At 35.7% G+C, this 17,778-nt stretch overlaps 1 protein-coding gene across 1 annotated transcript; it reads left to right on the top strand.

The window, feature by feature from the left end:
- The first annotated feature begins 4,509 nt into the window (after nucleotides 1-4,509).
- LOC137738882 (uncharacterized) lies at nucleotides 4,510-4,963 on the top strand. The gene has a single exon (XM_068478354.1). It carries the CDS (start codon nucleotides 4,597-4,599, stop codon nucleotides 4,822-4,824), a length of 228 nt encoding a protein of 75 aa, XP_068334455.1. The 5' UTR covers nucleotides 4,510-4,596; the 3' UTR covers nucleotides 4,825-4,963.
- Nucleotides 4,964-17,778: the final 12,815 nt, after the last annotated feature.

The raw sequence follows: 17,778 nt of genomic DNA, 5'->3' as shown, positions 1-17,778 counted from the left end.
TCCGTAGGAACTCCGAAGTTAAGCGAGAAGGGGGCTAGAGCAATCCCATGATGGGTGACCCACTGGGAAGTTGCTCGTGAGTTCCCAAAAACAAAACCGTGAGGGAATGGTAAGCCCAAAGCGGACAATATCATGCTACGGTGGTGGAGCGGGCCCGGGAAGTGATCCGCCCCGGACCGGGATGTGACATAATATATTTCGGTACATATGTTTCAGTGCATACGTTTTAGTACACACATTTATGTGCATTAATTCAATATAATACATTTCGGTACTAACATTTAAGTACATTAATTTACTATAATACATTTTGGTACATGCATTTTGGTACTAACATTTAGGTACATTAATTGAGTCTTTCTTTCGGAAAAAAAAAAAAAAAAAATTCTTTCAAGTTTGAAGAATGTTAATAAATTTAATAAATTATTAAAACTTTTTTTGGTAAAAAATAAAATAAAATGTGTATATTAATAAATTTAAATATTTAATGGAAAATATTGAATAAAATAAAAATTAATTAATTTGAATTAAGAACATATTAAAAAATTATAATCAATATGTAATCTAATACCAAATTTTTATTAAATACCTTTCTTCTTTTGACGACTAAAGTTAAAATCCCTTTTTTTTTTTTGGGCCAAAGCAGATGTCTGCCTTTTAGAAAATCAGGCCACAGAATAATGGCCTTTATTACAAGGCCACGTCAAAATATACTCTGTTTTATGTCTTTCCTTTTTCTTTTCTTTTTTGTTATTTGTTGGAATTATTTCCTTTTTCTTCTCTATCGTTTTCCTCGTCCTTCCTTTGTTTTTTCGAGTCTATGTTTATTGACATCAATTTCATCTGTGTTCTTATCCTTGGTTCAATTTTTATGTGTTTTTATTTTCATTTTTTTGCTTCGTTTTTTTATTACAAAGAATACTTACTCTATATTAAGGAGAATGTGAAGAATTTGAATCTGGAATAATCTACACTTATTTGAAATTAAAAGGGAATGAGAAGAGTTTGAACCGAAGACACAAAAAGGAAAGGTCTAACCACCAAAGTAAATAATCCACCACTTGCATTGCTTGGTTCGATTTAGAACCATTGAACCAGTCTTAAAAATAAAAATAAAAATATTTAGATGTAAAATGCTGAGATTGAAACCTTGTCGTCCATTTTGAAAACAACTGAAATATGTAGCGTGTAAAATGCAATTAGCACAAATTTCTTTACTTCCCTTTTTTCATCATAAATTAAATAAATTTATTATTATTCCTAAAGTATTGAGTCATGATTTCGAAAGGTTTTTCTCAAAAGTGTAAAGTTGTTGAGAGTTCAAGGGGACCATTTTTCATATGCCTGCGGATATATGAATAAAAAACAGATGAACTTTCTTATGTAGACTTATGCAGGGGCATTAGTACTGTTGGCCTTGCTTTGAGTTAATATGGAGATACATGAATGCATAATAAGGAATCTTGTCACTTAACAAGGAATTTTGTCACTTTTTAGGTAATCATGAAAGTTGATATTCCACAAGTCTTTTGACGATTTATTTCCAAAAGTCCTTACTGAAAGCAAAATACATGATATACATCAGGGCAATCATATTCATGCTACAGTTTGACAAATGTTCCATTCTCTAAAAAATATGATTGGAATATAATATGTTGTATGAATTCAAACATATGTTATATGAATTCAACATATTCTTACTAATCTGGATAGCCGAAAGTCACTGATAGATGTTATTATTCGGTTTGTGGATAATCCTACAACTTTGAATTAGAATGGTTTCTAATGATGTAAAACTAGATTAATTTGATTAGTCAAATTATCCACTGCCAGCTTTAGTTGGAACCTATAAGATCACACACAATAGAATGATATCGAAAAATAAAATTGATGAAGGTTGAATTTGATATAAATGGTTTATACTATGTTTTTTGTTTTTCTATTAACTGGTTTGGTCTTCTATCTGTTGGCTAATGAACTAAAATAAAATAAAGAAGATTAGTCTTAAGGGAAAGAGGATCAAATTGTCCAATGCCAAATTTAGAGAGAAGGGAATTATATTTTATAATTTAGAGAAATTAAAAAAAAAAAAAAAAGCACCACACAACACTACCCTTGCTGCCACACTTATTGGAGAAGAAGGACCTAGCAGTTCGTCGTCTTCATGCTTCACTAATTGGAGATTTATTCATGTGGATACTAGTAGAGGGCTAACACTTGAGAGCCACAATAAATAATTCATTCATATGAAATTTAAATGTTGGAATTCTCAACTAATTTAAGTTTATGCACATGTTCGTAAATTGTTTTACATGAAAACAAGCATGTTGATTAACCTAGACCACGTTGATTAATTTAATAAGATTAAATGGAATCCAAAGTTTCATTAACCATGCATGTAAATTGGATTATATATGCTTACATCATATTGCCACGCTTCCGTACACATGGACTAAAGTAATCGACAACCCAATAGGTTCTCTATGCCATGTATCGATATCTAGTTGACCAAGATGTGTCATCAATTGGATGAAGGACAAAATTATTCTGATGATATTATTTAATTAATAATGTCTTGGGATTATCTCGTAGAATTCTTTATTGGATTTGATTGTAATTTCTTGCTTCATTGAGTTGGTCTTCAATAAGGAAAGCTTAAAGATAGGATATTAGTTATAAATTAATTTTATCTTTTACTTCTTTTGAATTTTCTCCTTGGCATGAGCAGAGGAGCTTGAAGAAATTGTAGTTAGCAATTCAAGTCTAAACTGCAAGCAGAACGAATGTGTGCTTTGCTAATTTAATAAGGACATTCTTGTCAATTGCAGATGAAAATTCACGTGTCAGTTTCAAATAAAAATTGAATTATTTTTCGCTCCACACCGGCTTGTCCTTGCTTTGAGTTACGTCAGTGAGGACATGTTATGTGAATGTGCTAGCTTGTCCGTGCCCTAGTAATATTGTGACATTCATCTTGTCCATGCCTCGAGTTAGTTCAGCTCGGCAAGGGCATGTGTGATGCAGTACTACTGATGAGTACTTCTTGTATTGTTACCAAACCTGTACGATTTATTTTTTCATGAGATACCCTCGATTTACAATTGTTTTTTCTCTACATATATACGTAGTATGTTTTCGTATATATATGGTTATACTTAACAAAGGTTAGTATGTATAGAGAGAGTAATGCTAGTTAGATCAAATTTGTAGACAAAACTTGGTAAACTAAATGACATGAAAGTTGATGATTTGATTATTATTTAAACATTGTTCAACGTGCTCATTTCTATTGGTAACATATTATTTAGTTTGTAAATTCTGTATGCAAATTTAGTTTCCCTATCATTACACAAAAAGAAATATTTGTTGGCCTGGCAATCAAGTTGGGGATCTCTCAGTCCTTGATTTGTTGTAGGCATGCCAATTTGCAGCCTCAAGCCAAGCACGTAAGGACTGTAGTTGCGCTTTGATCTAACTTGTTTCAAATACGAATATGACCGAGAAAGGAACATGTCTTGATCAAAGGTTTCTCCGCGACTTATGTGTAAGGACCTTGAAAGACGTTCTTAATCTTCAACTATAGTCTTTTGACGCGATGGGTGAATTCAAATGTTCTTTTGATTGACGAGAAATCGTTAAATTTGAGACACTTGCATGTGATGGATATGATAAATATTAAATGAATTTTTGTTTATCGATGGTTCGATAGGGTAATGTGAGTGTGTATGGTGAATTGCATCAATCCAAAGGAACTATTCGTGGGGATTGGTTTTGATAATTATAAACTAAAGTAAAAAACTGAAAATAAATCTGAATTACAGAATTAAAATACTAAATTAACTACCTGAGAAACTAAATTTTAAACTACTACATTGAGGTACCGAATAAACAAAAACTAAACGATAAGAACAATAAACAAATAAAAAGATAAATTTACCTTGTGTAGAATGGAAAGCTAGAACGATAGAATAAAAAGTGCAGTCACCATAACAAATGGCCTTAAAGATTCAATTAATGTCCCTTGTACAATCTTCTTTGTCTTGACTGTTTCCATCAACCTTGAGTTGTCTTGAAATACTGGCTAAAGCCCTCACTATCCAGATTTGGATTCGGTTACAATGAGTTGTTTCTTATTATTGCACCCGAATTTCCTAAACAATAATACACAAAGCGAAGGGGATTAAAATACCCCAGGAAATTACTAACAGAAATAATCTCATCGACGCCGCCATATTGTCTTGGTTTCATTAGACCAAGTTGGATAAGTGACCGCACCAACCAGTTCTAGCGATCTGACACGTTTCCAAACCATCAAGCAACATGAACACGTGTCGGACATGCATTTGCTTAAAGCAACACGTAACTCCTCCTGTCATCTCCGCAAACCTTGTCATGGTCACGAAATGCCTGGTAACCAAGCCTTCGAGTTACTTTAATTAAAATCAAGACCCCTATAAAACCAAGCCCTAGTATCCTCCAAACAACCACAACTCAAAAATTCACTAAACCGATAGATCTTCGGAAGCTTTGAATTGATCCACTTTGTCCTTGTTTGTACAATTCTCCTGTTTTGAATTTAGACATTAATCTGTAGCAATGGCTGGTGGAATTCCAATATGCGTGCAGTGTGGGACTAGGAGCAACCCGTGCAGGTGCAAGGTGGTGGGGCCAACCCTAGGGTTTTTGGCCTTTATTGGAGCTGCCATTGTGGAGTGGCCTGTTGGGGCTCTTGTTTACTGCTTCAGGCACGTGAAGGGTCGCAGAATCATGGCTCATCCGGCAACCGTTGTTTACCCATCGGTCAATAGGGCCATTCCTGTTTGATCAGTGTTTCTGGAAAAGATAGAGCCTTGGTGTTGCTGTTTCTTGATTAACTTGCTTTGAATAAGTAATATTAAGCATTTTGTGTCTGCAATTTCAGTCTCCTTACTTATCTAATAAAACAGTGTATGGTTTATTTGTATTTCCTGGATTTTATATTGAGAGTTATCATTTTGTGCACAATGCTATCTATCTGAAACTTTTTATGATCATGACCTGCAGGTTGTGTTTCATAGGTAGTCTTCTCTTCGAGAAACTGCTATAATCTAAAATAATTGCACATGAGAAATAACGAGGGAAGTAAAACTGTATTAGAAAACTGCTATTTGATTAGCTCCAGAATGTGTATTGCTTTGTTCACCAAACAAACTCAATCTTATTCGTAACACAGCGCACATGATTCAAAAAGATTTTTTTTATTTTTTCTTTTCGTCAAGCATGTCACATTGTACAGGGAAGTTGATTTTTGTTACGTCCGTCGTATACAAGTGCTTCAATCAGAACTTTCGGTGCGGAATTATTTGGCGATGATGTAAGAATAAACTAGTCTTACCATATTTCATATTTTAGTACCACTTGACGTGTAAACACCAAGTTGATATATTAGTCGTTTTACCCGCATTACAGAGAAAGAAATTAAAAAAAATAAAAAATAAAAAAAAATAAAAATATAAAAAAACTCGCCAAACAGAAAGGTATTTTCGGGTCAAAGCTGTTTTCGTCGTCATAATTTTTAGCTAACACAAATTCATTGGAAAAGATTAGTAGAGCAGTGTCCGTTGCTCAACACAAATTCGTCAGAAAAGATTAGGAGAGCAAAGTCGGAAAAGATTAGTAGAGCAGAGTCCGTTGCTCAACACAAATTCGTCGGAAAAGATTAGTAGAGCAAAGTCTGTCGCTCAAAGTCATATCCGACGTAATTGTAATTTGCCCGTTCATTGGAAGAAACAGAGCCGACCAATAAACTCGTCAAGTAAGAGTGTGTTGCATCTAACGAAGTTATCTCGTCAGAGAAGAATATTTCGTCATTCTGCATAAAATTAAATAATGTTATAAATTTGGCCCGACGACTGTTATAAATTTGACCCGACGAAAAAGTCGTCGGGCCAATTCTATGAAATCAAATTATAAAATGATATAATGTTTGCTTGATGAAACAGTTGGTTGGGTAAATATTTTAAATTTTTTTTTTAGATAATGTTGAAAAAATAATATAATTGATGACAACAATAATAAATTTTTTTAGGATAAATCTCAGTTTATTACCTTTAAGTTTCGTGGTTTTTAACATTTAGTACATAAAATTTTTTTCGTCCCAGAGTCATACCTAAAGTGTTAATTTTGCGATAGTCTCATACATTCGTTAGTCTGACTAGTAAGTCTCCTGTTAACTGATGATGTGGTGCCCATGTGGACAATGACTGGGCGCCACATGTCATTAAGGGGTCCACGTGGAAATTAAAAAATTAAAAAAAAGACCAAAATTTAAAAATTCAAAATTTAGAATGGGATCAGTTAAAAGTGAAAACCACTTTTTACTTGAAGCCTACACCCCCAGAAATCTTGATCCCCTATCTCCGTCTGAAACCCTACCAATTCGCCGTCATTCCACCTCGCCGTCGCTCAACCTCGCCTTCACTCCGCCTCGTCGTCAGTCCAACTCGCTGTCGGTCGCACGCCGTTGTACGTTGCGCACACGTTTATGGGCAAGGTTATCGTGAAGCCATTGCTGGCGATGAGGTGGCAAAAAAGGAGGATTGAAGTAGCTGAAACACCAGTTTATTGTAAGTAACCTACCTTTTTTGAAGTGTAGATAATATGGGTTTAGGTTTTCCGATTTTTCAATTTTGAATTTTAGGGATTTGTGAGTTCCAATCCCATATTTTTCCTATGGTTTCTGGAATTGTGTTTTGTAGTGGGTTTCTTGCATTGTTAATTGTTTTCAATGTGCATGTGGTTTTGTTTTCATTCGTGGTCTCAATTACAGCCTTTAAAAAACCCTATATTCATGGTTCCCATGGTTTTGTTATTCACCTTTTGTCCTCATGGTCCTATAAGTTAGTGATTTGGGTTAACTTTTTGGGTTTTATAACATTTTTCCTTGACTTTGCAGGCATGCCTGAATTATTTACCCTTAAAATTAACTATGGTGGGAAGTGGTCTAAAAATGCATATACGGGAGGGTTTGAGGCTTGATTTGATTACATAGACAAAGACTTCATGTCTTTTTTCGAGATTGATGAAATGGTTAAGGAGTTAGGATATGACGACAGGTTTATCTTGTATCATTATAGGATTCCTGGGATGTCTTATAGGGAGATTAAGGCTTATTGAACGGGACCAAGATGTGGGTAAAATGTATAAGTATGTTCTAGGGACTAGGGAAATAGAAATGTACCTAGAACATCTAAGTTTGAAGAACGTTACCATGAAACATAAGCTTTTGATGAATCTAGATGAAAGTGGCATATTAAAAAAAGGTGTCACTATAGAAGATATTGAGGAATTGAGGTTGTCAATTTCGATTACAAAGGGAAGTGGATTAAAACTAAAGAAGGGTAGAGCAAAAGAGGGTGTTGATCACTTAGAAAAATGGCTATGTCTTTTGAATGACATAGGCTACAATGGTGATGATGAACTGAGGGAGGACAGGGAAGTGGAGATGAGGCTGAAGATGGTCCTCTCAATGCTGATAATGAATGCGATGAAGGTGAAGAAGGTTACGAAGCTGAAGAAGTTAATGAAGGGGCTAAACTAGAAGCTAATGAAGGTAAAATTTTTGAAACATTTATTTTTGCAATTTTAATTTCTATATTAAATTATTTTTGCAAAGTTTAGGTTTTTAACAAATATGCATAGTTTGTGGCAGTAAATGCAGGGGATGACACTACTGATAGTGAGTTTGTGGATAGTGACTACAGTTTGGAAGATGATGATCGTCGTGCAGTAGATGATATGGTTGTAGACACTGTGATTGGAGATGCTGAAAGGGGTGAAGGGGTTGGGAAACAACATCTAGAAGAAATTATTGATGCAAATGATGTAGAAGACGTTCCACTTGATGATGAGAGAGAAGACTCAGATGGCCTACACAATGTTAACAATTCAAGTTCAGAATGTGATGAGAAGGTCATCTACCTTAAGTTCAATGAAGAAGCCAACAAGGATGAACTAAACTTTGAAAAAGGATTAAAGTTCAAAGATGTTGTACAGTTGAGAGAGGCAGTGTGGTCTCACTCCATTAAGCATGATGTACTTTTTATTAAGCTAAAAAGGAATGAGAAATGGAAGATTAGTGCAAAGTGTGAGAAAAACTATCCATGGAAATTCTATGCTTCCAGGATGTATAATGAAGATTCAATGCAAGTGAAAACTTATATTGGGAAACATGAATGTCCGAGGATTTGGAGGGAAAATCTTAACTACAAAGTGGCATGGCTTGTGAAAAGGTATATGGACAAGTTCAGACTCAACCCAAGCATGCCCATCACTACATTTATGGAGACAGTGAAGAAGGAAAGAATGGTTGGGATCCACCTGAAGACAGCCTATAGAGTGAGAGCATAGTGTTTGAAAATCCTTGAGGGGAGTAACGTGGATCAGTACACAAAGTTATGGGAGTACTATGATGAGCTTAGGAGGGTAAACCTTGGTAGTACAGTTAAGATGAAGGTGATGCCCTATGATGATGCTCATGTGATATTTCAAAAGATTTATATTTGTTTGGGGGCTTGCATAAATGGATTTAAGAATAGATGTAGGCAGCTTGTAGGGTTGGATGGTTGTCACTTGAAATGAATGTTCAATGGCAAGTTACTATCTACAATAGGAATGGATGCAAATAACCAAACTTGGGTTATTGCATATGCCATAGTAGAGCTTGAGAACAAGGACAATTGGGTTTAGTTTTTGGAACTGCTAGTTGCTAACTTGGGAATTGTGAACCAGCGTGGTTGGACTTTCATTTATGACAAACAAAAGGGTTTAATACCAGCTTTTGCGAAGGTGCTGCCTAATTGTAATCATCAGTTATGTGTTAGGCACTTATACACCAATTATAAGGCAGATGAGTTTAAAGGGAAATGATTAAAGAATGCCTTGTGGAATGCTGCCAAGTCAACAACCATCGTTGATTTTAGAGAGTATGGCTGAGGTGAATAGGCTGAATAATGAAGCTTATAAATGGTTGGTGAAGAGACCAGCCTTGCATTGGAGTAGGTCACACTTTGAGGCTCACTCAGTGTGACATTCTCTTAAACAACCTATGTGAGAGCTTCAATTCTTTTATCTTGAGGGCTAGGGTTATTACCATGCTGGAAACTATAAGAGTTTTATTGATGAAGAGGATATGGTTGAGAAAAGATGCAATGAGGAAGGATAAAGCAACTATTTGCCCAAAAATCCAGAAGAAGTTAGAGGAGTACAAGCTAAAAAGCTTATACACTATAACTACATGGTCTAGAGGAAAAAAATTTGAAGTGGATGAAGGCTAAGGCAATATATGGTAGATTTGAATGGGTGCACTTGCTCATGCACAAGATGGGATTTGACAGGCTTTCCTTGAATACATGGTTGCTTGACCATCTATTATGCAAGGAGACAGCTTGAGGAATTTGTTTCCTCTTGGTACAAGAAGGAGAAGTACTTTGAAGCTTACGAAAACTTGATTTAACCCGTCTAAGGCATGAAATATTAGGAGCCATCTAAAATCAAATGCATTCTTCCTCCAACTTTTGAAAGGCAGCTTGGGAGACCAAAAAAGAAGAGAAATAAAGAGGGTGATGAAAGTGAATTCAAGTTAAGCAAGAAAGGGAAAAAAAAGTGTGAAGTGTAGTGTTTGCAAGGGCTCGGGACACAACAAGGCTAGATGCCCAACCACTTATCCTCCTCCAGCTGCTAGAAAAGGAAGAAAAAACAAGAAAAATGAGGTATAATTTTGATATTTTTTTTGTTGATTTTTCATTTCTTAAGTGAATTTGTTATTTGTGAAGTGTAGTATATGTGAGTGCTAATGTTTTATAGGTTCATTAATTAGCATCACAACCTTCTCAGTCATCACAACCATGCACTCAGGAAGCTCCACAACCTTCATCTCAGCCAACTCATGCCTCTCAAACCACTTCAAAGTCTACTGCAAGAGGTTAGAAAAGGAGGAGGAATATTTCATGATGCTGCTTTAACGCTTTAGGTTGTTTAAGGGTTGATTTTGTTATAGTTGAATATGCCCTTAGTTTTTTCGGAAACAACTTTTGGATAGATTTTTCGTGTTTTTGGTACTCTTATTTTGGTTTAGTTGTGTACTTATATTTTGGAAGAACACCTTGACCCATTAGTTGCTAAAGTTGTGGTTTTTTGATACTTTCATGTGAATTGGAGGGTGTACAACTTGGAATATTGAACTTTGTTGTGAATTGAAAGTTGTTGACAATTGAACTTTGTTGTGAACTCTTGAAACTTTGTTGGTAGTTGGTAGTTTAAAGGATGAATTTGCAGATTTAGAATTGAAAGTTTGCTTGGAATTGAATTTGCAGATTTGAAATAGAAAGTTGTGGTTTTTTTCCCTATTTAATTTGATTTTTTTTAACAAAAAATTTTGGCGGGAAAAAAAAAGGCAGTACACAATTATGGGTTAAAAATTTGGGCTGGAATTTTTTTTTTGAATTTTTAATTTCCACATGAACCCCTTAATGACACATGGCATCCAATCATTGTCTACATGGGTGCCACGTCATCAGTTAACGAAAGACTTAACAACCAGACTAATGGATGTGTGAGACTATCCCAAAATTAACACTTTAGGTATGACTCTAGAACGAAAAAAACTTCATGTATCAAATGTTGGCAACCACGAAACTTGAGGGTAGTAAACTGAGATTTACCCAATTTTTTTTATCTACTTACATTTGTTGATGTACAAAATAAGTGAAGATTTTGGAACAATGTAAAGTGTCAAGTTTGTGTCCTTTGCTTGGTTGCTCCAGTCACTAGCACTACTAAGCATAACTGCTTGGGCGACGAAGGGACAACTATTGCGCAAAGGCAAATACGGTCGTTGGAAACATTCGGTGGCAAAGAGGCCGTTGCGCAAATTTTGTTGCAGAAAGTTCGTGACGTCAGACATTGGGCGACAAAGGAAAGTGCTTCATCGTGCGAAATGAATGTTGCGTAACGGACTTGGTGGTCGTTGTGCGAAACAAAGAGCGACAAAACTAGGATTCGACCACCAGACCTTTGCGCAATGGACATAAGGTCGTCACAGTAAGATTTTAAAATTAATTTTTAAAATAATTTTTATTTATTTATTATTTATTTTTTTCCGTTTAAATGTGGATAATATTGTTTTATGTATAAATTAATTTAATGAAATTAAAAACAAAAAATGTACTGAAGAATATTGAATTAAAAAAATTATTGAAAGTGTACATACAACGAAAAAAAATATTTTAAAATTTGAAAACAATTTAAAAAAAAACCTAGAATATGTAGTCGTCCATGTAACAATCGCCTCTGCATTGGGGGCCTAGGAGGTTGTAGCTGCTGGGGCTGGGGGCTGGGAGGTCGTTGCTAGAAGTGGTTCAACGTCGGGGAACCGAATGCTAGAGATTTGAAGGGCGAGACAAATTTGGTTCATCGAATTGCTTTGGGTCGCACGCTGAGACTGTTGGGGAGTAATTTGCTCATTTAGGTCCGCCACTTTAGATGTCAGTGATTCGACTTCTTATGTTCTCTACCTTGAGGATAAGGTAGACGGGTGCCGAAGATGGGCTTTCCCAAGCCTTCGGTGAACATTTTCTTGCCTACAACCGAGGGCCTGATCGAGTGTGTCTGTCATGATCTAAAAACCCGCATCCTCAGGAAGAAACACCTCCTCAATTGGAGTCTCTAGGGGAAGCTGGGAAGCCACCTCCTCCAAAACAGTCAGGCCCTTCTCCACCATGGTGGACAAGAAAAATGAAAACACACAAATTAATTTTAATATACATGTAATTTATATTAATACTAATTGAATATTAAAAAAGTGAAATAACTTACATGAAGCTGCTCCATCAGCTCATCCCCGGGCTAAACGTACACCTCCTTGAACATGTCAATCTCAGGAAACTTTGACCTCCCCCAAAAAAAAAAAAAAAAAAATATATATATATATATATATATATATATATTACCAATTGTGTAATAGAGAGTAAAAAAAATCAAAGCTTAAAGGATAAATTACATAAAACTACCTCAACTATTGGGTCATTAACAGTTTCATACCTCATCTTTAAAAAGTTTCAATGTCATACCTTATCTACGATTTTTTTACAATTTCATACCTTCTGTCAGTTTTCTATCAATTTTTCCGTTAAAATATTAAAAAAATAATTAAATATTAAAAACTAAAAAAATAAAATTATTTAATAATTTTTTAAAATGGGGATCCACCCCTTAAAATGGTATCGATGTGAGTAGTCTCATCTCTTTGAAATTTTGGCACACCATACTCGTAACTTGAAAAATATACTGAAGATTTTCACTAATGAGAAAATAAAAGAATAAGAAAGATAGCTGTTTTTTGGAGTGTAATGAAAGAATTTATCAACCAACTTTTTCTAAAGAAGATTGGGGGTCTTCTTTTGTCATCCATCAACAGATTTCACAACAACCAAATAATTTAAAAGTTTGATTTCCACAACAACCAAAAAAACTTTCAAAATTTCTATTATAGTATGAGAAAGATGCATTACCTGTTTGGGACCCCTCTACATGGACAAAAGAAGCCTCACCAGACTGCTCAGCCTTCTCAAAACTATGGGGCCATCGATGAGTCTACCGGGCGCTTAGTAGAGGATGCGTCACCAAAGAAGTCGATGACGCAGGACCCGTAGACACCGTTGGACTAAAAGGCGTGACCGAAGGGACACCCTACGTGGTTATATCAGGCGGGGAGGTGGCAGCAGCACTACTTGCTGGAGAAGATGTCTAACTGACCCTACTAACTGCCTGGCAGTTTGAAATTAAGTTCGACATCTACAAAAACAACTAGATTTACATATTAGACCTACTTCCATATAAAGCAACTAGATTTACCATTAACAAGAGATGGCCAACAGAGCTTTGGTTCGTGTCCTGATTCACGCTGACATTTAAATGCTGATATTTTTGACAAGTGATTGCTTAAAAGTATTAGGTTTACTTTCAGTTTGTTCTACATGTTGTTTTGATAATTTGATTCTTTACAACCTCTCTGCATATTTTGACATTTCATGATGGCCAACGGAGCTTTGGTTCGTGTTTTGATTCACAGTGACGTTACTAAATATCTGAATTTCAAGGTTGTAGATTGTAGTTTCGTGTATAACAAAGGGAAGGTGTGATTCCTAATAATTTCCAAGTTCACAAAAGGAAGGTGTGACGTTACTAGGTTTACCATGCATCCTATCCAACTCAAAAATCGTCACCCAAAATTCTCAATTCGAAAACCATAACCCAGTATTCTCAATTCGAAAACCCTAACCCAAGATTCCGAATTCGAACCCTAAATCCCTAAATGTTCTAATTAAAACAATTCAACAGAAAAACTGAAAAATTGCACTAATAAATAATTGAATTAAGGGATACTGGGTGTTTACCTAGTAATGTTGCGGCGGTGGTGAGATGGTGTGGCATCGGAATGCGGCGGATGAGAGAAGGAGAGTGATAGAGAGACAGAGAAACAAAGAGAGAATGAGAGTGACATAGAGACAGAGAAACAAAGAGAGAGGCAGTGCTGAGAACAAGAGATGGAGAGAGAGAGAGAGAGCAGAGTGAGCTTCAGACATAATCAAGAGAAAAAGATGATTGAGTTTCACATGCAAAGAATGAGAGCTAGAGATGGAAAGATGGAAGAAAGGCACTGAAATAAAAACACGCCCAATTTTCACCAAAAGAAAATCAAATTTTTATATGTTTGCGCAACGAGACTGTTCTAATTTTCATCCTGCAACCAGTTTTTATATTAAAAAAAATAATTTTTTAAATATTTTCACAACAAACATTTCCAAAATGTCATCGTGCATATTTGTAAATTTTTTTTTTTTTTTGTTTAATTAATTTTTTACAAATTTTAAAGGAAACTTTTGTTTGTATACAAAATAAATATCATTACATTTACATCACAAGTTTTCATTCATCCTCGTTTGAATTAGAATATCATCACTTTCGTCATATTTAGACTTCCATTCCTCCTCGTCTGTAGGCACATCAACATTGTTGTTCGCGTGCTCGGGTGCATTGTATCGTGGTAAATCCCCGAGGTCAGTCATAATGGAGTAGATCAGTATTTCAATTTCAGGACCTTCGGCTACCTGATACGGTTCTTGTACAATAGTCATATCCCGCAGTGTATCTGCACCAAGTTCCGTTGAAGTCTCTAGTTGTTGGTAAGCAATGTCACCATGATAGTCATCGTTAGCAGGATCTCAATCTAGAATATCATACAACCCTCTGTGCTCAATCTTCTGAACTATTTTTCATCCCCTCCCGCATTTAGGGTTATCTATATAAAAAATTTGTTTGGCCATCATTGCCAAAATGTAGGGGTTGTCGTTAGACCAACATCTGTTAGTGTTGACCGATAGCAAACTATCGTCTCGCTTAAAATCTCCAACCCTATGTGGGTTTGTATAAAACCAACAACACTTAAACATGATAACTTGACAACGGTCTTTGTAAAGCAATTGCACAACACTTATCAATTTTCCATAGAAATTAATGTCTGCAATGTCGTCTGTACCCAGGAAATGTACCCCATTATTTTGCTAACATAGCTTATCATTGTGATTAGCTGCCAAAAACTTGATGCCATTTACATGACAACCGTACTACAATTCTGCGCTTAGGGGCCCAATAGACAAGTTATACAATTCTTCAGTGTAAGCGGGTGAATTCATATCCTTCAATTTCTTCACCTAAATTAATGATAAAAAGTTGACTAGTTAGTTTACCATTTACAATTATGCAAATAACCCAAAACACAAACAACTTACATTTTCACGAAACCAACGAGGAAACAATTCACGGTGCTTCTTGGCATATAAATGTGAAAGATGTTCCTGCTTCATCAACTCTTCATGCTCACATGCTCATCTAGTTAGGTAATTGTCTCATCACAATTGTTAGGTACAAACCAATGTGTACCTCCATGTCCATTTTGTTAAACAACTCCCCTTTGATTGGTTCGCCAAAGGGTCATGCAATTTGGGCAAAAATATAAAGTTTTTCACTTCTTACACCACCGTCATTATTGCGATGCTGTCAATTGAAAATTTGCCTTCATCCACGTTTGTGGAATGGCTGATGTTTGAAGCATACCCATCTGAAAACTGTACAGAAGATAAAAACTGCAAAAACTATTTCCACTTATCCAGTTTCACCAAAAATGATGCTAGCTTCTTTCTAGCTATGTCTCCGTCCCTCGCCATCCATAAACATGGCCTAGTGCCCATTTTTTCCAGATTGATCCTTGCTTTTATTATGTCCTTTGTTTTTCCCTTAATGTCTAGTATAGTTTCGACCAATGTATCAAACACATTTTTCTCAATATGCATTACATTGATGTTGTGTCTCAATTTTAATTTGGACCAGTACGGGAGCTCAAACAACCTCGTTTTGTGTGTACAGTTTAGATGTGTGTCTAGTCTTGTCCTATTTACGGATTTGCCCAACAGAGCAAAATCCAAACAATTCACCTAAGCCAAAATTTCATCTCCGGACCATTCTCTGGGTCTTGGCCAAATCTCAGTGCCATTGAATAAGGCTGTCTCGTTTGACGCCACTCGTGGTCCCACGACAACCATCTACAATGCCCCAGGTAACAAACTTTTGCCGTGTTCCAACAAGATGTTGTGTTCTTTTTGCAAACTGGGCATGTGTAATAACCTTTAATGCTCCACCCAAACATCATAGCGTACGCAAGAAAATCATTTATAGTCCACATCACTGCTACTCTCAAAGTGAACATTTTCCCGGTAGATTTATCGTATGTGAGAACACCGTTTTCCCATAATTCTTTTAGTTCATCGACCAACGAATTAAACTCGTCTATCGCAAGTCCCAATCTAACGTTATCAACAATGTCATCATCATATATTCTTTTTCCATGCACTTCGAAGGCGGCAAATTATACGAAATTACGAAGATTGGCCAAGTGCTGTGGTTTTGGTTTAGCACCCCAAACAGATTAAACCCGTATATCGCAAGTCCCAATCTAACATTCCGGGGCTCACGTGCAAAATCGGGGTACATTGATCAAACTTTTTCCATGCCTCTCCATCTACATGATGTCTCATAACATCATCATCTACTCGTCTTTCTTTATGCCACCTCAATGTCACATGCAGTATGTGTCGACATATACAATCGCTGCAACCTGGGCTTTAATGGGAGATAACACATAACTTTTCATGGAATCTTTGTTGTTCTATTCTGAGAGGTCCTTTTAAACTGTGACTCATTACATACAGGGCATTTATCGAATGCTTTATTCTCTTTGTAGAACAAAATGCAATTATTTTTACACGATTGAATTGTTTCATATCCCAATCCAAGACCACTCAACACCTTCTTTACACTTTTATGATCTTTAGGCAGTCAATTGTCCTTTGGAAGCATCCTCTTGAAAACCACCAAAAAATAATCAAAACACTGATTCAAAATACGAAACTTTATTTTGCCATGCATCAACTTAACAATGGTCTTGAGCACTGAAAATCCTTCGCAATCGGAGTATAATTCTTGCTTGGCATTTTTAATAGTTTTTCATATTTTTCAAATGCTTCATTATCCATGGTGGGAAGGATGTCATCTTCTACTTCCTCATTAGTACTCGAACTAGCGTTTGGAAAACCATCTTTGATAATGTCCATAATTTGTTCATTTGGGTCCACAACATATTCAACTGTCTCCACTGCTCGGGTAATGCGTGAGGATGAAGCATGTTGTATTTATTCTCCATGATGATTCTACGTAGTATAGGTCTTCATTATCCCATTTCTGACTAAATGGTATCGAATAGTTTCAAAATAATCAACCATTGAGTTGTTACACTTTCTACAAGGACATCAAATTTGAGTTGAACCCCGGTTGTTTGCAATTGCAAGATCAATGAACTAATTTATTCCATCCAAATTATCATCAGTACATCTGTTAGGATTATGTATCCACTATTTGTCCATATCACCTGCAAACATAAAAAATTTACAAGGGTTACAACAACTTCAATTATGACATGCCACCTTATGCCTCCGGTATGGGTCTCATCTCATTCGAGAATGCACAGTTATGTGTTGTAATTGATGGTTCCAACATATGAGAGTTCAATCGAGAGAAAATTTCGGCAGCATCTACCTACAGTTCTTCAAGTGCACGATGTAGATATAAAAAACTACAATGCACTTGAAGAACGCAAAGAGATACTACAAAATTTCCCATGTTCAAACTCTAATGCGTGAACCACAAAATACATGTAACTGTGCATTCTCAAACTGTCCAAAATTTTGGACAATATAAGAATTAATTGGACTGCAGTCATGCTTTCGCATCCATTCACTAAATCCAACTAATTCTCAAATGAGAAACTAAGCTCATATGAACATTGCAAACCATTTTTTTTACATCCATACAAAAATGTTTGCATACAAATACATAAACTCACAACAATTATAAACTACATACAAAACAATTTAAATGAATGGAAATTAAATAAGTTAGTTAAGAAAATATACTTCCGAGATTAACGACAGCACATCTAGAATGGCTGCAAATTCCAGCACTTCTGTCTTCTTGCATTCTAGTTAAATTCAGTAAAGTGAAAAGTGAAAAGACTTTGCGTGATGAAAGTATCATCGCACAAAACATGGTGCTTCCACTTTTGGCGCCATCCAACTACACTTTGCTGCGTTTTTATAACACTTTACGCGACGAACTTTACCTTTTTTT

Source organism: Pyrus communis, chromosome 7 (assembly GCF_963583255.1).
Source record: "Pyrus communis chromosome 7, drPyrComm1.1, whole genome shotgun sequence".
Classification (NCBI taxonomy): Eukaryota; Viridiplantae; Streptophyta; class Magnoliopsida; order Rosales; family Rosaceae; genus Pyrus; species Pyrus communis.
Note: the sequence above shows the minus strand (reverse complement) of the source record. Positions and strands in the feature narration are given on the sequence as shown.